Below are 25,545 nucleotides of genomic sequence, written 5' to 3'. Positions count from 1 at the left end.
ATGGATCAGGCCTGGTATTTCAACATTTTGCATCAATACTCTTTTCTGTTCACTGCCTTGCCAGAGTTATAAATAATAGAAAACACTTTATTAACTTTCTTTGTTTCCATATCTTAGTCTAACATTGACTTGCCTTGGTCAAACAGCAGGTTCAGCGTCTGTGTTTAAGAGTTATGTCAGTCAGAGTTCAGGTTAGTCAGCTGATAGTTTGTAACACGTTCTGTCTCACCCTGTAAAACCTGTTGCAAGATTTGTTTTTAAAAGGAATCATCTTCAGAAAAACAGCATTATGTAACAGCAACTAGAATTCAGACCAGAGACGAACTAGCAAGCACAGGGACAAATCCAAACATGTGACATCAGGGACCATTTGCTTAAAATAAACCCTTAATAAGCTGGAAAATTGTTTTCATGGTAAGAGGAAAGAATAATTACAGAAATGTGGCTTTAACTGAATTTATAGACAAAATAATGTCTATCCCTGTTATAACTGAACGGTAAAGTAAGCTAGTAAAAGGCTGAATGGACACAAGAAAGCTGTGCTTACTGTTACTATTATCCAACTTTCTACATAAAAAGAGAAAGTCATTCAGGGCCTGAGTCTGCAGCAGAGGCTGTAATCTGTTTTGCAGAAGGCAGCATTTGCTGCAGAAACATTGTTGCTAGAAAGGTTATGTAATAAATCATTATATAATCAAACACTTGACCACTGCACAGATCTTTGTAATAATATAAAATGACAACATCATTACCGGCCAATGAACTGGAATCAGCTCTGAATGAGAGCCAATAAAACAGGCAATTTCAATCCAATGTTCCCAGTGAAGCTACAGTACAGCATGCAATGTCCCAGAGGGCAATCTGAGCTACCAACAATCAAAAATACAACTCACAATGTCTTAGGAGGAACAAACACTGGCTGTACAGTTGCATGGCTGAATAATAATCAAAAAAAGAAAACAAAACTGTGTGTTTGTGTCTGAGGTACGAGATGGGACATTTTTTTTAAAAGATGACAAAAACTCACCTCATGCAGCAGCTTCTCCAGTTTCTCCTGCAGCTCCACAAAGTACCTGGAGGTGACCAGGCCTTTTTGGGACTTGTCCAGACAGTCTCTGGCGAGCTCCACCAGCTGGTGCTGAATGAATCCCAGTACACCATCAGCCAGGGGAAGAGCAGAGCCTGGGGAACACTCTGCAATGATGTCAAGCAGCTGACCCTCCATCTGGGCTGTCGCCTGGGAAACAACCAAGATGAAAGATTTCATTTAAAAACGGGGACAGCCCTAACAATTTATTTACTGTTCCCCTTCCCCTCCCCACAGGTGAGTGAGGCAAGATTTTGACTTTCCCAGGAGCATTAAAATCCTGGTTTCTATGTGTAAAAAAAACACTCATGCACACATCTGTAAATCCTCTTTTCATGAGGAAGTGCATTAGTGCCACTGAAGATGTTTATCAAATACAGATCAGAGAGAAAGAAAAGCTCTGACTATACCTTAGGAAAGCGTTCTTTGTAGACATGATTCATCATGACAATTTCATTGTCAAATGTTCCACAGGTCCGTCCAGGGCTGGATAAGAAAGAGGAAAAACAGAAAAATAGATCAGAGATACAACATAACAATAAAGATCAAGTTTTTTTCTTGCTAAATTTTAATCACATAAAAACAGTGGAACTAATCTGCAAACTGATCAGGGGATCTACTGAAGCCGTCACATTCACATCCTAACAGACAAATAGGGATGCATGATCATTATCAGGGCAGAAAAATTATCAGATGATAATAGGAAATATATATTACTATGTATTACTCCAGGAATTAAAATTATAGCCAATAAATTATGGGTTGAGAATAATAATTTATTTTGAATTCTTATGCAAAACATTTTATAGGCTTTATGTTACATGAAAGCCAAAGTATGTGATGTTTTTTATACACCAGAAAAAAAACTAACATTTGAAGAGTCAGAACTGCTCTTTGTTTATGTTGTGTTAACAACAGTGATGTCATTGATTATATTTGGTTCGGCCAGAGTTGTGAAATATCAAATCATCCATTGATGAATTGATCACTACATCTTGGCCTTTCTTACCATCAGGTGTGACATTAGCGGTTATCATATTGGTGTCAGTCACAAGAAGCAAGTAATTATTGGATATTGTATCATCTGAAAAAATATCCATATTGTGCATCTTTACAAACAAATAAATAAATGAGTAAACTGCAAATGTTTGGTTGAGAGCGTTTACTGCCACCCCAAGTCATTAATACAGCATGTCTGAAACGTAATTCAGATCAGGTTCTCATCTGCAGTATCCATGACCACATCTGTTGTGTGCATAGTGTCAGTTACAAGAGTGCACCTTTAAAACTGTCTGTCTGCATTACAAATCAATGTACTGTCATCACAAATGTTAAAAATAGCCACCCTGGGTGCCACTATACATCACATACTACAAATAACAATATCAACATGTGACATGCACTTAACTATTTCTGGGTAAGTACAACAGTTGCACAGCAGTGGTTTTATTTGAGGGCAATAGCAACAGTTAACCCCTTGGGAAGTATCTGAAAGCAGTAAGAAATGCTTAACACACCCTGAGGAGCTATTTTAAAGTGACATAGACACGTGTCAGTCATCTATGATGTCAGTATTATCAATATGTGCAGCAATTAGATGTGTTTTTAATAGCAGTTACATGGATTAAATAAATTACACACTCAAACAGTTTAGCTGACCAAAACTAGAGTGTTTTCTCTCTGATGAGATTATTAGAAAGTTTATGGAATCTCATGTTCCATCTGTAAACAACTGATCAGGGGTCAGATTAACAAACCGTTGGAAAGAATATAACCAAACTAGAAAGATACGAAGCCTACAAGCAAGATAAGACTATATACTGGACCATTTCACATTTTCAAGTGGATGTTTAATCGATTAATGGTAAAGACCTTCTTCTATTGACTGCAACCTCTTCCCTTTTATTAGAAAACAACCACTTCTACATACATAAAACAACAGACATATCTAGAAAGTATCTAGAACCTTCTTTGAGTACGTTGCACGAGCAGGGACTTGTCACAGAAAAAAAACAACCACATCAAGATGTTGCCAACACCCTCCACAGCCCATTATAAAAGTCTCCAGCAACCTCAAATCTTCCCACCACTAGAGCTATTTAGAAGGTTTTAGTGTTTAATGAGAGCAGCAATGCTAAATGATGAGGAAATGCTATATTCTAATCCAGGGGATTACTAGTAACCAGCACAGAGGCAATCTTCCATAACCACATAAAATAAATATCCCACCATATTCAAATCCTACCAGCCAGTAAGTCATTATTTATAATCATACATGGAAGAATGTTACAAAACATTAGGTCTACTTTTGTCGGTCTGAGGCTGAGCAGCAATCTTACCAAATGGGATATTGCCTGTTTACGTTTCTGTTCACAGCTCTGCTACTAAGTGGAATACTGCTAGTCGGTCATTTGATCTCTCATAAAATGATTTTAAAATCGGTTGGATCGGTTTCAGTAAGCAGCTGGGGAAAAAAGGGGAAATGTACAGGGTGTAGGGTGTCTGTCACTAATGCTCATTGTATGCCCTACGCTTCTGGAGGTGGTAGCAATATGACTGGGACACCGAGGTAGTTAAACGCACAGTATAATGTCTGCCGCTATGGGTCCCTCACAAAAAATCAATAACAAAAGAGTAGTTTGATGACGTGAAGTAGCGTCAGAGCATTGGAGTTGTTGTCTTCACAACAACAAACACCACTGCCAATAGAAATCTATCTTACATGAGTTAGGCAGAAATTGTTTATGGACGAGTGAACAATACTTATTCACGTTACATTTAGTCATGTTTGCTGACTTCCTTCACCACTCTGACATACCCAGTGTTTCCCTGGAAGTTACAGCAAGTAGAGAGGGGTAAAGGGGAAGTGACACCATTGACAGGCGACCAAATTAAACCCACCGTTACCTTGAATAAGATTATGGATTTCTCTGGGTTTGCACATTATTGGAAACATTTAAATTTAGGATTGGCACTTTTGTAGTGTAATCACGCTGCTCAATTTAACATTAACTTACAACATCAGCCAGAAGAGGTATGCCTCTTGGGTTCCACCCAATAAAATCAAACTAATCTAATGAGATTATCATTTCTCCCAGCGGAGTGCAGTGTAACAGACATGTTTGTGCAACAAAAACAAGCAGTCCATACATCTGTGCAGTTTCGCATCGTATGATTCAAATCAAAGCTACCTGAGACTGCGTGAGCGGAGCCTGACAGGGGGCGCGGGGTGTGCTCCTTCTTCGTCCGCCACACTCTCTGTGCTCCGGAAATGTTTAAACAGGAAGTGGAGATCATCTTGCGTGGGCTGGAGGGGCAACTGATGCAATAACTCCTGGGAAGAAGAGGACTGGGAGGAAAGGGGGAGGTGTATGTAAAAGAGAGAAGAGTGAGAAACAACAGTGTACACAGGTCAGTTGGCTGGAATATATTGTAAATATGTGGTATAAACAATCAATGGCTCAACTTTATTTCCTACTTTTGTCTACTTTTATTTTCACATTGGTATCCATGTCAGGTTGTGCTTCTGCAGCTTTGATGATATAACATCCTGTGTTTAAAGGCTTCCTCGAATAAGAGATTCACACACTCTCAGATTCACTCATTATCCTGTGAATACTCAGAGTCTTAAAGGCTTTCATGTTCCACTATAGATCAGAATTAAATGTAATACTAAAACAAGGACATGCTGAGAAAGGGTGCAGTGAATTAAAAATAAAAATAATAAATCCCTTTTCCAGATTTTAAAAAATGACTCAGTGAGCTTTAGTGTTCTGCTATCCTAAAGCAGGATTTCTCCTTCCTGCTGCAGCATGCCCCGAGGCAGGCAGCAACGGCTGTTCTGTTGGCCATGCATGCATTGGTTTTCTCTTTCTAAGCCAAAATGTGTGACACGCAGCCTGGAATTTATGAGAACTCCCATCTGGCTGGGATCTTGTGTTTCACTGGAGGAAGAGCAAAGGGAAGAGTGGCTCATCTGACTGGCGGAAAGAGATGAGCCTAAAACAGAGAAAAAATAAAAGGAAAACAGAGAGAAAAAGGAAAAGGAAAACAGAGACAAACACAAACAGACAGAAAAAAGAAAGAGCAAGAAAGAAAGAGAAAATAAGTGATAAAAAGAGGGACAGAAAGATATCCTGTGGAGGAAACTAGAGAAGTGTCAGAGGCGAGCAAGAGCAGCATAAAGACTTCACTGACAGCAAGCCTGAAAGGGGCATTGTGTGGGGAGGGCTGACCTCACCGTCTCCAAGCCATGTGGTTGGCCACACAAAATTACAGCCGTGACAGAGGAGACGGGTATTGTTTTTACAGCTCAACTGCAGTTTCAGTAATGACTTTCAGGACAAAATCTCAAGCTAATCGGCACAGAAACCATAAACAAGTGGCTGATGGGTGTAGCTGGGGCGGCACGGCCTTTGACTTTTCCCGAAAGGAAAAGCTGAATGAAGAAATGCGAAATGCTGTACAGTCCCTACTCCTTTGTGATGTCATCCAGGAAAAAGAAAGCATGCATTTCAACAAGACCTGTGTAATTTTAGTGATAAGATTTATTATTCCTGTACTTTCCCTTGGTCAAAAGGGGCTACACAGAGCACGGCTCAAATCATTTTGGTATGAAGTCATATATCTAATAAGAACGGTCACATGGCTAACTATTAACTTTCCAACAAAGTCTTTTAATTCAGCCAGAAAAACACCCTAGGGGTTAAAATGTTGTGTATTGTGTGTCTTTAATCCGATCTATACTGTACAAATCATTCCAGGACAACTCTGGGAAAGGCATCTGAGGATTCATTCCTACTTCCTGCCTGCAGTGGAAAGTGTGATAAAAGGCTGATGATGGAGAGATGCATCATCGTTGGACATATCCTGTTATGACTGAGTCATTAAAAGATACAACATCCATCACCAGTCAGCTGTTTTTGTAAATCAACTGGCTGCAGAAAGCATGGTCGACCAGACCATGCTTTGTGAGGTACCAGTGTTGTGATGATGGTGTGAGAATGTATTCTGTGTCTTTGCTTGCAGCGGTTTAACTAATTATGACATTAAACTAGCGGTTTAACTAATTATGACGTTGAGTTTAAATGCTCTGCAGATATCAAACCCCGCTGTAAAAAGTTGGTATGTTCGTTTCCTCACCAAAAACAAAAGTGGTGATCAGCTTGGATTCATGTCAGATACAGCTGATTCCAACAGAGATATGTTTACACCGCGGAAAAAGTATCAAAACAGCCAAATCATTTTCTCAAACCTCCGCTGCAGCATAATCTACCTCTAAGCTGTCCAATGTATGCCCAGTAATTTTCAAGCATTTATATTTTTGCCAAAACATGACTAATTACACTGCTGCAACATTTAACTATACATATTGCTTGTTTATGTGACAAAAACACCTCGTGAAGCTCATGATCTGTTTACTGGTTTGCACATGTTGGGGCATCGTGCTATTCTGGGTGACATATCACTCTAAACTGAGTACTTAAGATGCCAAATATGGTTGCAGTCTTTCGATGCAAGCTATTGGTCAAAAAGGTGTAAAACACTTTTTTTACAGCTCATCTAAAATATGGCCCAGATGCAGGGTCCTTTTATAAAAGAACTGACCCTGTAAACTGAGTCTACTGTAAATCAACAACCATTTATGGGTGGATTTATTTCCTACACCGTGTGTAATCCGATGGGATTTACAATTCAGTCAGTCAGTCAGCACCATAAGTTTACAAGACACCACAGCCCTGTAAACTGATTGATACACTGACTAGAGGTAACACATGGAGCTAAATGGTCCCATGGCAGTGGTTTGGAAAGAGGTTGAATATCTGATGAAGAGACAGACCTCACTGGCACTGATCACTGATGATTGCAGGGAAATAAAGACAAAGACACTGAGAGAAAGACAGAGAGAGACTCGGCTTACAGATACTGATGAACTGGGTGCATTGGTGCAGTATCCAGACGAGGGAACTGACGCCACAGACCACCTTCGCCCATCCGCTCTGCAGAAACAAAACAGTAACAGGCTGCTCAGTGGCAGCTCCCTAGGCAGATATGAAACCTACACATCCTGTTGACTCACTCTAATCTTCAAAGCTTACACTTGCAAATATCCTTATTTAAATGCACCTTCTTGTGACAGTTCTGAGCAATAAAATCTGATGCTTGAAACGGTGTTGATAACAGATAAGAAAATACCAGTTTGTCATCTTCTTACCTTTCAGTGCGGGCCAGTTGGCTAAAAAATGGAGAGGAAAAGAGGGGAAGAGAGGAAGAGAGGAAGAGGGGCAGGCAGAGACACAAAGTGAGAAAGAAAATAAACACTGTTTAATGATAGTGACAGGATAAGTCTGGCTGTCACAGTCATAGCACTGTTCGTCTGTCACTGTCCGCAGCCAGTGGCGGTCTGCTGCTGCTGCGGCTGAACACCTGCCAAGCTGCTATCATATTGCAGCACTGGGACCCACAAACACTTAGCTCAGGACTCATTACATACACTCGCACACACAAACAAAATATACTGATAAACTCATAAACAGCACCCACATAAACACCATGAAACACCCACCCGGACAGCTACTACAAACAGAAAACCTCAACCTTTATGTCTGAAATTTCCACTTATAACAGTGCCTCCATCTCCTCCGTCCCCCTACTTTTCCATCCAATATGGCACTCTGAGGACGTGGCCCAGTTTCCTTCACTGATTCAATCTGTGATGACAAGGATGGTCAAATGCTTTCTCTCACAAACCAGCTCTTGGGGACATGTAGCTGAATCAGCTGCGACACAAAGAAATTGGATGGTTCTGCTCCGACTGAGATCTGAGGATGAGTCAGGTGAATCAGATGTGTGTTTTTTCTCATCTGGTTCATACCCAATATGTATGTCATCCACTATGTGTTATTAAATGCCTTTACTACTGACACTAGGTCGTATTAAGCTCCTGCAGGGCTTAAGAGGATAGAGGCCAAGATTAAAAACAAGGTTTTAAATCAACGTTAGAATCAATGCCTGGGGCGTAAAAAGGGAAAAAAAACACTATTGTAGGCCCGAGTGTTGGCAGTCCTCACACTCCAAGGTTAAAAAAAAAGCATCCTTAGTGATGAAGAGGGAGCTGCAGCTAAACGATTATACCGCACCCTTGCGATGGTTCCTTATCACATTATGCCTTCATTTGCATTAAAAAGACTTATTTACTATTTGCGTGAATGGCAACTATTGCATGTTTACATGACAAAATAATTGCACAAACAGCCGGGTTATACAGCTTGTGTAAATAACAAATAAACCCAGTGGATCTCTCAAAAGTGCAGTCACAGCATCTGTCTCCACACTGGCAGCTTAAAAAGTCTCAATAAATTGAGATGAGTCATACAGGCTCGTGCAAGGCGATTCTATCAGGAGACATCCCCTCTCCATCTACGCACTTATGGTGCAATATGCCCTGCTGCACTGCAACATGAAATGCTAATTCATAGCACATGATATGTGAGATAAGCAGCATGTACACATGGGTGACAATTTAAAAGGAAAAACCATCACAAATCACCTTTGTCAAGTTTCTCCACTCAGTTTTTCCCCTTTAATTTGTCATCTATATGTACATTTAATTGATTGAAATGTCTTTAATGTCCCCAAGGGGCAATTTGGTTCACAAAAGGTAGCCAACACATACACATTCGCACAAAAAACATAAAAACATGAAATTATGAATAAATAAAAGCATAAATACACATGTACACTATATATATATAAAAACAAAAAATAAAAAGTGAAAAAATGTACTGTGACATGGACAGGGATGGAAGATGACCTATAGTTTGTTGAGAAACCCAACAGCTGATGGTACAAATTATCTCAGGTATCTGTTAGACATGGCACTTTTTCGGGAGGTATACCTCCTTCCTGATGGTAGGAGGCAAAGCTCAGAGTATAGTGGATGAGTGATGTTAGCCGAAATGGCCATTGGCCTCTTTGTGGCTCTGGCCTCATACACATACCCAATGCTGTTGAGGTCAGTGCCAGTTATTTTCTGACATATGTTTACAATTTTACCCAGTCTTAGAGTACATTCAGTGAGACACACACAGCGTATTCTTTAAACTTCTCATATGTATACATAAATATATACAGCACTATTTTCAAACATCTCCTTCAGACTGAGCCTACATGGTGCCGTTTTGCTAAAAATCTCCATACTAGCAAGTCAACAACATGCTATTTTCTGCTACTGAACGAGGATGCCAGTTCCAGCTGTAGCCCTCTAAATCCAAGTGACTCTATACAGAGTTTCAAGAAGCGTGATGAGAGGGCAAGCTTTGCAATTTTTCCCCATAATCACAGCAACCCAGAGTAATGAGTGTGGGCACCAACTTGCCGCCTTAATTGGCTTGACAAATGCTAAGACTCTTGTCCAGCAAGTGGCCCTGGGCCCCCTGGATTGGTTTTGGCTCAGTCAGGCATTAACCTTGCTAGGAAAAAGTCACTAATGAAGCAGCTCTAACTCTCACTGCAGGTTCTGGTTGATACTGTTGAATGAATCATGAATGGAAATATATTTCTGCTGGAGTTTATTTCTTGTGTTTTCAATTTAAGCTGTCTGCAGTTTTGTCAGTTGACATCTTTGCAGGAAGAAAGATGAACCTACTCTAATGTTAAAATATGCATTTAATCCACTGTCTTTTGGAGGCATCTGCAGTGCATTTACTCAGTCTTACCATTTTTTGTTAGACAAGTAATAAATCCATATTAAAAAGCATTTGAGTAATTCTTACCTGCGGGCAAACTGGAAGTTGGCAGAGGTGCTGGCAGAGACATTTCTGGGGCTTTCTGAAGGGCTGCTGCCAGCTGAAAAAACAAACAAATATCAGTTACAAACTTTGAACATGAATAGAAGCTGAAATAAACTATGCATGTGACTATTTAAATGTCTAATCATTCCACTGGCTGTCTCCTATTTTGCAGCTGGTTTTACTTGACAGTTCAACCTGAAACAATCCAATCTTTTAATTACAGTAACACACCAGAGACGTTAACTAGGTCTCTTCCCTGTCTAATCAAAGAATCTCGGTTTCAGCAGACAGCAGGGAGTCGTGTTGTTGATCACACCACACACTTTTGAAAGGGTCACTAAAGGGTTTTCATGCCAGCCCCTAAGGGCATAGCCCCACCACACCCTGAGTCACTTAAAAAGTATGGGTACAAAGGATGAATGAGTCTCCATATAGCAATTGAGGCAGCTGGATCAAGGAATGAGTAGCCTAAAGGAAGTTACATGAAAAATATCATCATGAGGAGGAAAACTATTGTGTGTCTATACTTTGGGCACAACAGCAATGAAAACACCACCATGAACACACCAGGGGGACACCAGTGCTAGTCTTGTGACATACAGCATCAAAAACAAGGCTACGGGCACATATACCAGACAAAAAACCTAATGTAGTGGTCTCCTGCCACAGACGAACCCCTTCATCTCTTCATTCCATCTTCACCCACTTCCATTTTCCATGTGTTTACGATGTCTGTGCAAAGTACGGGTAATGAGCCTCTAGACTAATCGCCAAACAGTATGACACACTGAGCCACACAGACATGCACGTACCTGTGGCAAGTGGGAGAGGTGAAAGCGGCCGTGAGAGCGTGGGCGAAGGGGTCCCGACCGCCAAACTCCTTCTCTTGTTGTTACGGGAACTGTGACGAGAGGAAAACAAACAGAAGAGAGAAAACATTTGCTTATACAATGCAATTACAAAGACGATCACTCAGCACATGTGTCTTTTATCAGAGCAGTAAACAGTCACGTAAGATAAACACAGTCAACCTATGAACTTGAGTTGTTGATCGTGATAACGAAAGCACTGATAACTGTACTGATACTGGTAAAGGTATTGTTTATACATAAACATACAGCACAAACATGTATACATAGCTACAAACATGTATGCATGTAAATATATACACACACACTAACACAGACACACACTAACACAGACAGTATGTAACTGCACTAATTTAATTACATTTTAGAGAATAAAAGTGTTTACGACTACAGGAGTTAACCAGATAATGGAAATAAATAAAATGAATGAATATTCAGTAAGTAATAAGGGGTATGAACTATGTAGTAAGGTATTAAACTAAAGCACAATGATGATCCATTGATGTCTCCAGTGTCTGGAAGTGTTTTCCATGTGAGAATATGGGAAACATCTGGAAAGAGACGTGCTTGCACCACTGGGAGCACCTGATCCTATAAAAACAGCCTTTGTCTGGCTGTTATACAACGATGCAAAGAAATAAGTGGCCCCAATGACTCCCATGACATAACAGAGCAATCCATAACATACTATCGATACCATTATCCATTACCATGGATGAACACAATCTTTATCCACACACAAACTGATCCACTGCAGAGAGTCAGAGGTTCAGCAGTTGATTCAACTTTGGATACGAGCTTTTTCTAGAAAGAAACATATTAGGTTTGTCTGAGATACCAACTTTCAAAAGTCCTGTTTGGTTTTGATTCAGACAGAGATCTTGTTTCAATTCCACTTTAAAAGTTGACAGATACTAAGTGGCATTTCTGAGCACGACTCACTCACGTAGTGTAATTACAAGGCAGTTATTTAGAAGTTTAAATGTTATTTTTCGTCCACTTCCTGTATGTTTGTGCATGGTGCCACTGTCTGGAGGCCTCTGTATATGCCTGGTGATCACTCTACGTGTACTGAAGTCCTGAGGCAGAATATAATTAGGGATCTTTTTTGTTTGTTTTTACGTTCCCAAAAAAGCTGGATGTAATCCCATCATGCCCTCCATTTCATCCTGGTAATGTTGATGCCATCTCTCTTTCTCTCTGGCAATGACCTAAAATAATTGAGGGGCTGAGACAACAACAGAGCCTGACGTTTCTGGGTCGGTGCTGAGGCAGATTTACACAGTATATGGCCCCCAACCCCAAAAAAGACTCAAAGTGGCAGAGACGGCACAGCAACAGAGAGCAGGGCAAGCCAATAAAAAAAAAAGCTTGACTTTGGCATCAGCGACACACCAACCAGAGAATGACACTGTGCACCATTTTACTCTTATCGGAACATAAATAAACAGATACCCTCTTCACACTATAGAGCCTGGACAAAACTGGCATAAAAGCATCGCTGTATCACACCATGACCACGAGAGAGCTTTATCATCAGTTGGCAGTGATAAGGCTACTCATATCTGGGACTAACAATAGTGGTTTGTAGGGACCTTGCAGGCAGACATGTAGCATGATGAATGTAGGCCACTGAGATGAGGGCCTGCATGTTTCACATGTCTGCTGATGGTGAAGGGCTGCATTTATTCACTGTGCTCCATTCAAAGCAGTGCTGTGTTGAATGGGTTACATGACTTGTGTATATTTCCTATAGCATAATACAGCACAGAATATCATTAGCAGCATGTTAATAGTTTGATAATCTACATTAAATACATTTAAAAGATGAGAGCAAAGGGGGGATTCTTCGAGAATGTCACTCATTAGCAATGAGTCTTACAGCCTATATATGTCATTGGCAGCAGCTATATAACTGATACCTAATGTGCCAGAATCTCAACTAAACAATATATCAATAGGGAAATATTGGTTTCACGACAAAGAAAATAAAAACGCCATAAATAATGATAAGATCTCTATGAACTCACTGAATACCAGAGACACACGGGGCATGAAAGGCACATTTTACTGCTCTAGTTAGTGAGGGCTGATTCTATTTACCTCACAGATAAAAAGCACATTTACAACACTAAAGTCTCACTAAGCACATCAGCGTATCGATCAGCATTGGGACTTTGTGTCGCTGTATGCGACAGCTGGTAGCAGACAATGCAGTCTGCTCACATACACAACACTCTACAATGGCCACGTTTCTCTGTCGGAAACAAAAACTAGGGCGGATGTAACCGACACATACAGTAACGTGCAGTCGGTTACCACGGACACCACAATGTCACTGGCAATCTGAGCTGAATGATGATAATGTTACCAGACACTGTGTGTGTGTGTGTGTGTGTGTGTGTGTGTGTGTGTGTGTGTGTGTGTGTGTATTGGAGGGGGAGGGTTGCGTTTACATGCTGTGAATCAAATAGCTCAACGTAAACGTTCAACAAATTGCTGTTTGTCAGACAGTGAATGGCTCAGCTCAGCGGGGAGCTGGTGACAACCACAGGCCGAGCAGACGTTTTCGCTTTGCGGCAGTTTAGTCAATACTGTGTCGGTTTTGTCTGCACATTCAGAGGCTAGTATTAAAACAGGCTGTTACCTTTTTGATCTTTTCATCATGGCCCCAGTCACAAAACTAGTTTTGTAGCTCGGCAACACGGTCCAATAGTAGTTTTGGTCAGACATGGTGGTGGCCGATAAAAATCCAATCAAGATATGAAGAATTAGCCCCTTGTTAAAGTGGGACCATCGTGTTAAACAGTCTCTCCTGCGGAGTTGTTATTACTGGTGGTGGTTAGGCCAGTACGCAATGTCCAGCGGCACAAACTCCATACAGCCTCGGTACAAACTGACCCCAGACCCACGGCACGGTAGCTCGGTGGTGGTGGTGGTGGTGTGCGACTGTAACGGCCATGTCCGCTCTGCTCCTTCTTACTGTCACCAGTGAAATGTCCGACACAGTGTGTCCTCCGCGAGATGCGACATTGTCGAGTGATATCTTCGTCCAAATATAAAGAGTGATACAAACTTTCCAGTAGCAATGCCGCACCGCGCAGCCGCGTCAGCGCTCGCCGGAGGGAGGAGGGACTAATGATGCCTTCATGGACTGTCGGGAATATTTGCTTAATACACAAATGAACCACCCAATGAAAAACAGAAAGAAGACAGAGGAATGGTGTTTTTCCAGTGTTTTTGACATTCAAACACCTGTTATAATCCTGCATCCTAGAATCTTTGTAAAAAATTAATGTAGCAAGTTGCGTATCTAAGCAACAGTTTCCAGTTATGGGCCGTACGAATAGCCATGAATGTTGCATTTTTGTCATCAGGAGCACAGATCCTCATGTGATTTTCATGGATTTCAAGGACTGTTGACTCATGTTGCACATGTTGCCAAGAATTCAAATTGTGTTCTTAAATTTTGAAACGCAGCCATTGTTTGTGATAAAACCATCATAATAATAATAATCCATCTATCTGTTTTCTGCCACTTATACATGGCCTGTGTCAAGGTGGCAGCAGGCTAAAGCAAGGTAGTCCCTGTACCCAGCAACGTTTTCCAGCTCCTCCTGAGGGAAACCAATGTGTTCCAAAGCCAGATAAACATATAATCCCTTAAGAGTGTTGTGGGTCGATTCTGGGGACCCTTACCAGTTGGACATGTCCAGAAAACCTCCAAAGGAATGCGCGCCCAGAAGGCTTCCTGACCTCTCACGAACAAGGCCCTGAGATACTTGAACTCACTTGGGGCAGCAATTGACTCGCAACCCAGAGGAACCGATCCACTGTCAGAGAACCATGGCCTCAGAGGTGCTGACTCTCCTCCCGACCACTTCACATTTTACAACAGAACCACATCATCTGCAAAGAGCAGAGAAGCAGTTCTGAGGTCCCCAAATCGGACTCTCCCCAAAAAGCCCCAGATCAATTGCCAGTTGATTTCAACTAAATTACTACAAACAGGATGTCAATAGAGGCCCACAGTTAATTTGGCCTATAGTGAGTTAAACCAGCCCTGCTCGGCTTTTTTACCATTTACCATTTGAAGTCCCTACTGAACTATGTGTTGATTTCTTCTTAGAGAATCTATTCACTTTTATCAATAACATAGCAATATAGTATAGTAGTAATTTATTTAAAATAAATTGTATATATTGACCACCCAGACAGCATGCAGTCCCTGTATACCCTATTGCTTTTATCCAATAAAAATACTGCCCTTGATACACCTAAAATGAAAATTTCCTTGTTTGTCTGCGACACCTTGAGTGGCCAGGGAAACTCTTTAAAGTCTTTAAATCGGTCCTCTGTGATCTGCTGTTAGCATTTCCAGTGATTCTGATCTTTCCTCTGACTCATAGACACTGAAACTAGTCTAATCTCTTTTGTAAAGGCGGAGGAAAGTCCCTGAGCAGGTTAGAGTAGGTAAAGAGACTGATGTTGTTCTGACTGGAGCACCTCCTATTTGAGCAGCACAAATCTAGTTCCTTCAGGCTGTTCTCATGTGTCACTCCTCTGTTGATAAAACTTGATATGAACTCTTACTACTGTGTACAAAAATCCCATTAATCATCAGCTGTTTACTTCTGAACAGGAAAAAGATTTAGATAAAAAAAAAAAACCCACTACACACTGGCTCAGCTTGTTTGCTCAGTTCACATTTTAGTACATAATGGACACCAGATTATTGACTCTGCTGTAGCAAAATGGTGAAAACTGATTTAGATATTCAATGTATATTTACAATAAGCATGGACCTTTAGGGAATAAAGGAGGTGCAACGTATTGATTCTCACACACTGAGAAGATTTCATGCATACAGCGTGTGACTCTTAACTCTTATCTCTATCTCTGCTCTCCCTCTCTAAGTTTACGTAAAACCTGTCTGAGCAGTGAGACTGCTCTGAGTTTCAAGCAGTCCTAAGAAGCAGCTTCAGAAGTTCTTGTCTGGCAGGAGAGGGTGAAGGAAATGTATACGGGTGTGAAATACGGCACACATACACAACAAAGCTGACAAGTGACCGGCACCTGGCTGGTCTGGTTTGAAGAGAATGAACCATGGCAAAAGGAGACAGACAGACAGACAGACAGACAGACAGACAGACAGACAGAGCACACAATACATCAGTTAAATATACTTACACATTTCCCCTTCGAGGAAGACTCAGTTCTTTCTAAAAAAAAAAGGAAAAAAGAAAAAGATGGAATATACTGAAATGAGAATATTTACTTTAAAAATTGCCTTTTCCATGATTTTCTTGGTAAGATTGCTTTGAAATGGTGTTTGAGCAGAGAGGGATGTTTATTGTTTGTCTGGAATATTTTCCTTATCAGGAGACTGTTTTCATTTTTAATATATTTCTGCTGTTATGAAAACACGCGCTGATTCCTCAGAATAGGCTGGGAGGAATGTGTTTTTTGCTGTCTTAACAGACACTTTACATTCATACAAAAATAAGAAGTGCAGTGTAAATATCATTAGCTGCAGTATGGCCTAGTTTCTTGCGTGACAAGTGGGTCTTCAAGTCATTCACTGGTGAGGACACAAATCCTCAGTAGCCCACGGCTTCTGTGTTTGAGCTCAAGCAACTGCAAAACTGCCCTTGCCTATCAGGATTTTGCAGGACAGGGAGGGGTTGTGCACAAAATCATTTTGAGGCTACCAGCATTGAGTCCATCCTCTCCAAGACAGTCCATCTCAGACAGTGACTGATTAAAAACAAGGTATGTAAAAACATAATAAAATACCAGAACAAGGACAGAAAATAAATCAGTATTAATCAGAACATACGCATTTGTAATATAACTATATATATAACTATATAGTCTTCATTAAGTACTGACATTATATTGGGTCTTTTTCACAACATAATAGACTTAAGATAGGCTTGAAAGCGAACCTGAGTAATTTCCCTGCATTAATAATTTTCATTATTAGTATAATGGCAGGGCTGCACTTAAATCTAAATTGCAGATGAATGTAAGGTAGAAAAGAAACCAATTACAATAACTGAATGGGAACACCCAGTTTGTCTTTCATCACAAACCCACCATCACCTCCTCCATAATAGACCAGGGCTTGAAATAATGCAGCTTTTACTAATTCATTTGTGCAGAAAATATACACATGAATGAAGTATACTGGGGAGAGGGGGAAAAATCACTTAATTATTCCCACTCTGGACATTCCTGAGTGATAAACATGGCACACAGGAGAAGATTAAAGGGATGTTTCTGCCAATCATTCAGGAACCCTTGGGTTTTATGCTCCTATCACCAAGGCAACCAGATTCACCAGAGCACCAATGGAGAGCTCCAAAATAAACACATAAGACAGTGGCTTCAGTTCTGCTATATGCAGACCTACATTCATTAATTACATTATGTGCACTATTAATTATTGCAATTCTTGGATTCGTGGTGGTGCCACCGCCTATTTTAATGAATGAACACCAGCCATGAGGAAAAAATCATCATCACTTTAATAAACATTTCCAAACCATGTCACATGAATATCAGGAAGAGCCAAGAATAAATTTAGATTTTTATGGAGAATATAAGAAGAGCGGACATAAAGTAATTCCTGGATAAAAACATCGCTCGTAGCCAATGGCTCATCATCATCATCATCATCATCATCATCATCATAATAATAATCATAATAATATCATATCAGCCCCCATTTACCTGTAGACCGCGGCGTCTCAGGATATTCGGCTCGTCCATCATTGAACACAATAAAAAACCAGCACCGATCTCCGGTCAGTCAGCCCATAGTGCGCTCTGTACTCCCCATAGGAGCGTGGATAGAGTCCTCCTCTCTGCTGCCGCTGCTAGATCACCACCACCACCACCAGTTCTTCCTCCTCCTCCTCCTCCTCCCCCGGGGCGGGCTGCACGACCGGTGTAGTAGCTGATCACCTGATCGGGAGGGGAGGAAGGAGGTTGGTGGAGAGGGGACTTAACATAGACCCTAGTAATGAAGTGAGAAGGCGTGTTGACCCCACCCTCTTATTGATACTCTGTGATCAGTTGTTAAATATTGGTTTCACTGAGTGTAATGGGAGCTGTCAGATATTCAAAGATGCTGTCACTTCCTCATTATTTCATGTACTCCCAATCCCTGGTGGTTCCTGGTCCCCATTTTGGAAAACTCCCCCTCTCTAGGATCTTCTTAACAAACCTGTGGTCACCAGAAAAAGCCTTTATTTAGTAATAACCCTGCAACTGTGAAGGCGTTGGTACTGTAAATCCTCCAGAAACACATGCAGTCCACTTCTTCCATATGTTGTGCTACATGTAGGGTGTTAATCCTTCTCACCCATCATGTAAAATAACACAGTGTCTGTGAGGGGGGGAAAAAACCTCACGAGAGAGGATACGGAACAATTGTTCTTTGAAGTCAAGCTGAATAGCAGTGATTGATCTGTGTCTGTCCCCCAGTGGTACCGTGATGTGTTTTTTTCCATATACAACAATGGTTAGCTCTCTTGTCCTGTGATGTCTCATGTCCATTTATGTAAGCCGGAGGGACGTGAATCCTTCATTGTTCTTTTGTGAAGTTCACTGTTTATTTGAAACAGCTTAGAGTGAAAACTCTGAGTGGTGAAAATCAACCGTCTGCAGAGTTCAAAGTGAATCTGAGTGACCCAGTTAGACTAACTTATAGTGGGTTTTCAAGATTTGTTTCAAGTAACTAGTTTGTATATAATGCTACTGTAACCAAATGTATCTTGTGGAGTAGTGCTTTCATAATGGCAAAGTCATCACTACTGTTTCTCTCCTCTTTTCTGGTCTGGGGTTTCCTGTCTCTTTGTGATTATCATGAACAGCTTGGTTGGATCACTTCTGTGTAGAAGTATCAATAAAACAATGCTACAAAAATATATTTTGATTTTATATGGAGTAAGAGTTGTGCCACCAGCCATTCAAGCAAGATTAATTTATAGTAAAATGTATTCTGAAAGTGAACAGTGTGTTTAAAGTTCCACAATATATATCGAATGATTGAACCTATATTTTAATGTAAAATGTAAAGTTTTTTTATTTTGTTTTTTAAAGATGTAGTTTTAATACCTATACAGAAAAGTAAAAGGTATCCATCCTCCTATGTGAAGGTGCATTGTGAATTACTACTCATAGACCACACACAGAACCACTTTGCATTTGTGCAAACAACCAGTCACTTATTAATGGAAAGGGATCTGCAGCGATTATCAAGCAATTGTTCCTGGTCTTAATATAGCAACCATTTATCCTTTCTTATCTATATGTAAGTATGTGTTTTGTTTTCTTTTTGTTTGTGCTTACTTTTACTTGTGTTTTTTTGTATATATGTCTTTTAATATGTGTATGTGAACTTTTTGTATGAATGTCTGGCTGCACACAAATTTACCAGCGATCTAGTTCTAACATGAATCTATGTAACGTGTTATCGCAGATTTATATCTGCATTTTTTAGGGCTTTTTATCTTTTCTCGTCAACAAATAATAAGTGACCCAAGACTAGAGTTATGACTTCTTCTTATAAGGAAGTGATTTTTCAGGGAAAGAGTTCAACACAGGTGACTAGGAAATTGGTTCTTCTGTGTTAACTGCTGCTGTATTTATTTCAGATGAACATTAAAAGGTGAACTTCTTTATGTGTACAAACATCTGTCTTTTGTTCTTCACTAGAGTGATGATGGAGTTTGGAGCTATAAAAAGACAGACTATGTCCTTTTGTGGTGCTCTACATGTGATCCAGTGTAGGTCATCTTCAAATGGTCCATGCTCATTAGTGGAACCAGTTAGGCATGAAAGTCATCTCTTCCTCTTTTTGCAGTCATTTGGTTTTCTCCTTACTCTGTATCTCTGATCTTAATCTCACTTGCTTACTTACTTAAGGCTGAAAGGTAAAAGAAAGAGCCTAATCCCAGTTTTCTGATAGTCCAGCCACTTATTTTCTTTTAAATTCTGTGAGCTGGAAATAAAGAATAAAACATCTTAGTGTTACTAATGTTTATCTTTAAAACTATCTATGATCAGTGAAAGTTTGGCACAGTCACAGTTTCTTTGTTGACTGGATCAAATCACGACTGTCATTTGTACTTAAACTGCTTGAACATGAAGGGAGGCAATAAAACAAATGAACAGAACTACCAAATAACAGGACTGCCTTCTCATTAGGTGGCATTTTTCACATCTATATGAAATGTCCACTGGCACACACATAACACTCTTCGTCCTTTAATTGCATTAGAAAACAATGATTTCCTCTTATACGCTGCCTGTAGACTTAATCTCAGTTCCATATGAGGTTCATATTTAATTTTCTGCTCCTTCTCACATCCAATTAAGCTGTAATGTAGCTTATTAAAGTATGTACTGTCGCTTTAAGCCACCAGAGGGCACCATGGAACTAACATGTTAACCCTGGAAATGAAGAGTTATACTCTCCTCTGCCAAGTGCATTCTGGGAATGGTTCAGTCCCTTGCCACTAAATGCACTGTAAACCTAAAGGGAAGAGAAAATGGTAAAAAAATAAGTAAATAAATAAACAAAAAAGTAAATGAACGAAGGAATGGTAATGGAATAGCACTGGATTTTAAAGCTCCCTTTATCCACCTGTTTATACGTTTATTTGCCATTAACTCATTCATGTTGGCAAACAGTCTAAATAGAAGCAATATATGTAATAGTATTAAACTGCTGCAAGCAAAATCAACTTTAAGTTGTGAGCAGTTCAATAAAAACTGGGGTTTCAGTTAAATTGTTTCATTTAAATGTAATGTAAATGTACGATCCACAACCCCCTGCAGGTGGCCCCGACAACCAGGCTGGAAACCACTGTGCCATGTGAATCACGCAATGCACCTACAATTGTCGTTTCTGTCTTACCAGTGTGTGTGATGAAATTTACTCCCATTATGCGGAAACATCTTCACATGATGACAAGACAAGTCAATGCCTTCTTTCCTGTCTATCTTACTAAGAGTCTAATGGCAGTTTAAACAACAGTGCCAGCGTGAGTCACTTTACACCTTTCACACACTTTCAACTTGCAAAGTTGGCTCGCCTGGCAAAGCACATGATTGTTTCATCACCTCAGTGACTCACTGCTCATAAATTCACACTCTCCAGCACTTTTTGATATCTGGGCAGTAACTTCTTCACATGCTCAAATATAGTCCTGGCTTTTGATATTGGGAAATGATTTTGCATGAAAGGAGACAAGAGAGAAATTAGTTCCCAATTTTTTGGGCAATAGTCAAATTTAGTCACATATTGTATATGAGCTGTGAGAAGATTGAACAAAGAGAGATGTTCCTTTCTCAGTTTGTTTCATTTTCATAATCATTAGTCCTAAAGAAGACGTCTCCAGCATGTCACATGTAAAGAGCAAAGATGTGAGGAACAAGAATAACTGCAATTATTTTCAGTAGAATTTTTTTTTCTTTTCTTTTTTTGGTTGGCCATGTCACATTTATCTTGAAACTCCTCTTTCGCAATGTATTGCATCAGCTCAACACATTTAATGAGAATTGTCTATCATATTTAATTAGCATTCACATACTCAATTGTATGGTTCTGTGATGCTCATTTTATTGTTTTCTAATGTACATATTACCATTTAATTAAATTTTTATGATTACCCTTATGACACAACAGTTTTACTATCTGGTTGATTAAAGGTAATGTTATACTTCCAAGCTCACAATTTGGCACGAATGGTTATAAGTGCCTTTTTATGAACACTTTCCATAAATGAAAATCTTTATCAGTCAGCAATTGCTGCAGTGGGGAATGCCCTCAGTTGGAAAGAATAAGGTCAATGACACAGACGGCCACGTATTAGGGTGGGGAAGCTGCTTTGCAATCAAGCAGTGCACTGACCCCATCAACTGAGAGAAATGAGGATTTTCACATTATATGCTGTTACAGTAACTGCTTGGCAACTCTCCACAATGCAGACGCAGTTGTCGCCCGTGTTTAGCTCGTCAGTCTGTCCCAACAATTACTGCTGAAAGGGCAGGAATGCTGCTCTCTCTTTCAACTGTGGAGGATGGTAGATCAGATATGTTGTCAGTCTATTTTAATCATCATAATAAGAGAGCACTTTTACAGAGCGCTCCGTCTGATCTTTGATGAGCTCCTTACATCAGTTTGTGTGATGATGTTATTACTGTAAGAATAGTCAAGAGATAAGTGTCACAAGACAGTTCCCCCTTACTTAGATAACCCCTTACTTTCTTTATCTTTTTTTTAACCTTGAGACATTTCCTCTTTGGGCTGGTTTAAGGAGGGACTAGTAACATACAGATAATAAACTCTCTCCACCTTTTTCTGTCTTTGTTTATTGTATGTTGGCACTAAAAGCTGTTGAATATTCAGTCATATTCATATAGTGACTTGCGGTCTTTGGCAGGAAGGTAGCCAGTAGTATTTGGAGATGGGGTTTCCCAGGTTTTCAGCACGTTGTCTGCGAGTGAACAAGACTGTATCTGATCCTGACCTCTGACCATACTTGGCAGAGTTGCAACAAGGGAGAAACACAGCCTTATAGGGATAAATAACATTATCATTATCAACCCTGGAGGAGCTAATGTAATTGCCTATTGCCCCCCTCCTTAGAACTGGTCACTGTAAGACATATGGTCATTTATTTGATTAAGTGACAAATAACAATCCTGGTGACGTAGCATTCTGAGGTGCACACCATGTACTCATGACATAACCAAATCTCACCCAGAAATCCTTTCATCTTACGTCCCTCCCATCTCTGCTTTCACTTCCTATTGTGTGCTAATGAAACTGAAAAACAGCTGTAAATGTTCAAATTAATTACGCAGATTTCCAATTTCATATTGTCACATATTGTTAACACAGAGCACAATACTGCAAAATGTTGCCACATAGTGACATATGGTCCCAGCTGAGCCCATCACAGGCTCACCTGACTAACCAGGGGTGTGGCAACCCAGAAGCTCTATAAATAAAAGCATGTCAAGAATTTCATTTATAACATGGACAAACCCCATCCACTGAGCTGCAGCACTCTCAGACCAAACCTACCTGGCAGGCTCACCATGCTCAGATCACTCCAGCAACTCATCTCTTGCGTACTGCTGCTCCTCTTTTCCTTCTCCAGCTCAGGGGAGAGCCGGCCTCACGTGGCCCACAGAAGTGCACCTGATGTGGATAGAACGGACAGCCAGAGGGTCCTGTTTCTGGAGGCGGTGAAGACAGGGATCCTCAGCTCGTTGGGTATGGACAAGGAGCCAAGGCCAACCCAAAAGGCCTCGGAGGAAGAGCTGAGGGAGATGTATCAGCTCTACGGAGAAAAACTGAGAAAAATGACAGGAAACTCCACCCAGGCAAAGAGGGAAACCTCGCAGTCCACTTTGTCTACTGTGCTCTTTCCAGCTACAGGTGAGATATTTGTTGGACAGGGGAGACATCAAAAAGAAAGTTAGGCCCAATTGAACCATTGTCACACTTAAATGTGAAATGTCTGAGTGGGAGTGGAGAAAGAACATTTCATAACTAAAAAAAATTCTTGCTGTGTGAGTTTACGTCTGCAGACAAAAGCTATTGTGCCGTGTGGTTGTGCTATAAATAACTTCTGCCCCTATAGTTCATGCTCCAGGTGAAGATCTGTGACTCCCTGGAATTCTTCTGTGCAGAGCTTAAACATAATGCAAATGGTTGGAAATAGAAGTTCTGTAGCCATCAAACAGTGCTGTAAACAAAGCAAACACATTCCTACAAGCTTTTAGAAATCATCAGCGTGAAAGGCACACCTTGTACATGATGTTACAATTGGAACGCATGGTTTTAGTAATGTCAATGAAAATGAGCCAACCACTCATACGAGTTTATGTAGCCTGATTCCATGCCATGATGTTTAAATAAATGTAATGTGGGCATGGATTTTTCCAACTTGGGTTCTAATTAATCTTCTCTTTGTTCTTCTAGTGGAGCCAATAAAAGTGCTTCAGAGGCGAGAACAAACACAGTCTGGTCAAAGCATGCAGTGGTTTAGAGCTGTTTTCCATAAGAACCCCAACATCCAGTCTGAACTGACACTAGCTCGGGCTGAGCTTCAGATCTCCAGGCAGATTTTAAACAACCCCACTTCAGTTCAGGCTGAGGCAAGACGAAAGATTAAAGTGAAAGTCAACAGGATGAAGCCGATAAACTCTGCAGCCCTGACACACATAAACTCACCAGTCCCTGCCAATGTGTCAGGCAAACAACATGTAATGCTGGACGTCAGCCCTGAGGTGGAGAAGTGGATGAGGACTGATGGCGGTCAGGCACTAGTTGTGGACATAGGGATCGTTGTTGGTGGAAAACATGCCCTGGAGGCAAATCCAACCATTTCTCTGGAATTAGGCCTCACACAGCCTAAACCAGCCAGCAGGTCGAGGCTGCCTCGCTCCAACAAGGAAGATGACTGTGACGAAAGAGGATGGTGCTGCCGGAAGTCTGTCACCGTGTCCTTCAAAGACATTGGCTGGACTGACTGGGTGGTGGCCCCAGCCGAGTATACCATGCATTTCTGTGACGGCACCTGCCCCCACAACTACAAGCCTGCGAGCATGCACACTCAGGTGAAGTCTCGGCTGCACCAGATTACCAAAGGAGAGACACCTCACCCCTGCTGCGTGCCGTCAGACTATGAGCCAATGGTTCTCATGCACTATGATAGTAGGGGAAAGTTGAAGCTGACTCCCTTTGACGACTTGATTGTCAGTAAATGTTACTGTGCCTGAGGAAAAAGAAAGAAAAGTGACTTTAAACCCTAAGCTTTGGGAGAGAATTGCCACTACAAAAAAAAAATGTTACATGGTAAAACCCCCCTGTTGTGTTCTTAAAGGTACATATTATCACAGCTGCATACTTATAGATTCAAACTGCAATTATCCACCATTACTTTGTTCATTCATGACGGTGCCTTTGAAAATTATTTATTTTAAGTTCTTTTATTTATGGTCCTAAACTTATTATTACTTATTTGTGTTTTGTTATTGTTGTTTTTTTATGTTACAGCATAAATACTATTTAATTGTATTGTCATTTATTATTAAAAGTACTGTATTCTTTTATGAGGCACTTGATTTAGACATTTTGTTTGTTGTCTTATACATTTCAATAATTATGTGAAGACCAAAATAAATGTTCTGATTTATTCATACTGAACTGTTGCACTTGAATATATCAACATGTACATTTCAAAATAAACATGTGAGCATGATATATTTTCTCATATTTGTCATTTATCCACAGAAATACTTTCAGCCACAGTAGATAAGGAAGGTCAGGGTGTGCCAAAGAATTTAACATGCAAAGATATGATAACTTCTATCTCCCATTAATGACCTTGAAGTTGTGTTCACTGCGGCCTTGACCAACTAGTTAATAGAAAAAAACAGAATCATTAGTTTAATTTGACGGAGAAAACGGGAATTCATAAAAAGGAAAAAAAACAGCTTGCTGTGTAAACTCAGTGTTCATATTACATATCTATGACGATACTGTATTTTCAATACAGATTATCCGAGCTTGTGTCTGTAATATTTGCTTTTAAGTGCTGTTGAGATAAGTTATTAGAAAAAAGAACAAATAATAACATGAGATACCCTATGATAAGTACGATCGCAAAGACAAGAAAACTTCATTCACAGCAGAAAAGGAGCTCATGAGGGGAGCTGAAAACATGCCAAAGTGCACCTCAAGGTTTTGGAGTTTAAAAGTAATAAACTG

General features: G+C 40.3%; 2 protein-coding genes and 1 long non-coding RNA gene across 4 annotated transcripts in view; 2 read left to right on the top strand and 1 right to left on the bottom strand.

Annotated features, from left to right (window-relative positions):
* The window catches only part of mast3a (microtubule associated serine/threonine kinase 3a), a 30,319-nt gene extending 12,676 nt beyond the window's left edge, over positions 1-17,643 (bottom strand). Inside the window, exons 1-9 of one of the 2 annotated variants that reach the window (XM_051400068.1) lie at positions 17,484-17,643; positions 15,939-15,970; positions 10,692-10,780; positions 9,862-9,934; positions 7,302-7,322; positions 7,008-7,086; positions 4,279-4,436; positions 1,498-1,573; positions 1,028-1,237 (exon numbers count right to left, since the gene is read on the bottom strand). In XM_051400068.1, the coding sequence (XP_051256028.1) occupies positions 1,028-1,237; positions 1,498-1,573; positions 4,279-4,436; positions 7,008-7,086; positions 7,302-7,322; positions 9,862-9,934; positions 10,692-10,780; positions 15,939-15,970; positions 17,484-17,525 (780 nt within the window). In that variant the 5' untranslated portion in view covers positions 17,526-17,643. Of the gene's footprint in view, positions 1-1,027; positions 1,238-1,497; positions 1,574-4,278; positions 4,437-7,007; positions 7,087-7,301; positions 7,323-9,861; positions 9,935-10,691; positions 10,781-13,395; positions 13,862-15,938; positions 15,971-17,483 lie in introns of those variants that run through there. The other variant, XM_051400058.1, reaches the window with a different exon arrangement.
* On the top strand, positions 4,415-6,156 carry LOC127363531 (uncharacterized). Its single transcript, XR_007884873.1, has 2 exons — positions 4,415-4,498; positions 5,851-6,156. It is a non-coding gene; the product is annotated as an uncharacterized LOC127363531 (long non-coding RNA).
* Positions 17,644-22,787: 5,144 nt separating the features above from the next.
* LOC127366784 (protein DVR-1) lies at positions 22,788-25,038 on the top strand. The gene is made up of 2 exons (XM_051406075.1): positions 22,788-23,208; positions 23,755-25,038. The coding sequence occupies exons 1-2, from the start codon at positions 22,803-22,805 to the stop codon at positions 24,552-24,554; spliced, it is 1,206 nt and encodes a 401-aa protein (XP_051262035.1). The 5' UTR covers positions 22,788-22,802; the 3' UTR covers positions 24,555-25,038.
* Positions 25,039-25,545: the final 507 nt, after the last annotated feature.

Source organism: Dicentrarchus labrax, unplaced genomic scaffold, assembly GCF_905237075.1.
Source record: "Dicentrarchus labrax unplaced genomic scaffold, dlabrax2021, whole genome shotgun sequence".
Lineage (NCBI taxonomy): Eukaryota > Metazoa > Chordata > Actinopteri > Moronidae > Dicentrarchus > Dicentrarchus labrax.
This window is presented reverse-complemented; position numbering and strand designations above follow the sequence as displayed.

Excerpts from the sequence above, each read along its gene's own strand:
- LOC127366784 (XM_051406075.1), top strand. The coding sequence starts at position 22,803 with ATGGACAAACCCCATCCACTGAGCTGCAGCACTCTCAGACCAAACCTA. Across the intron at positions 23,209-23,754 it reads TGTGCTCTTTCCAGCTACAG|TGGAGCCAATAAAAGTGCTT; the intron begins GTGAGATATTTG and ends TTGTTCTTCTAG.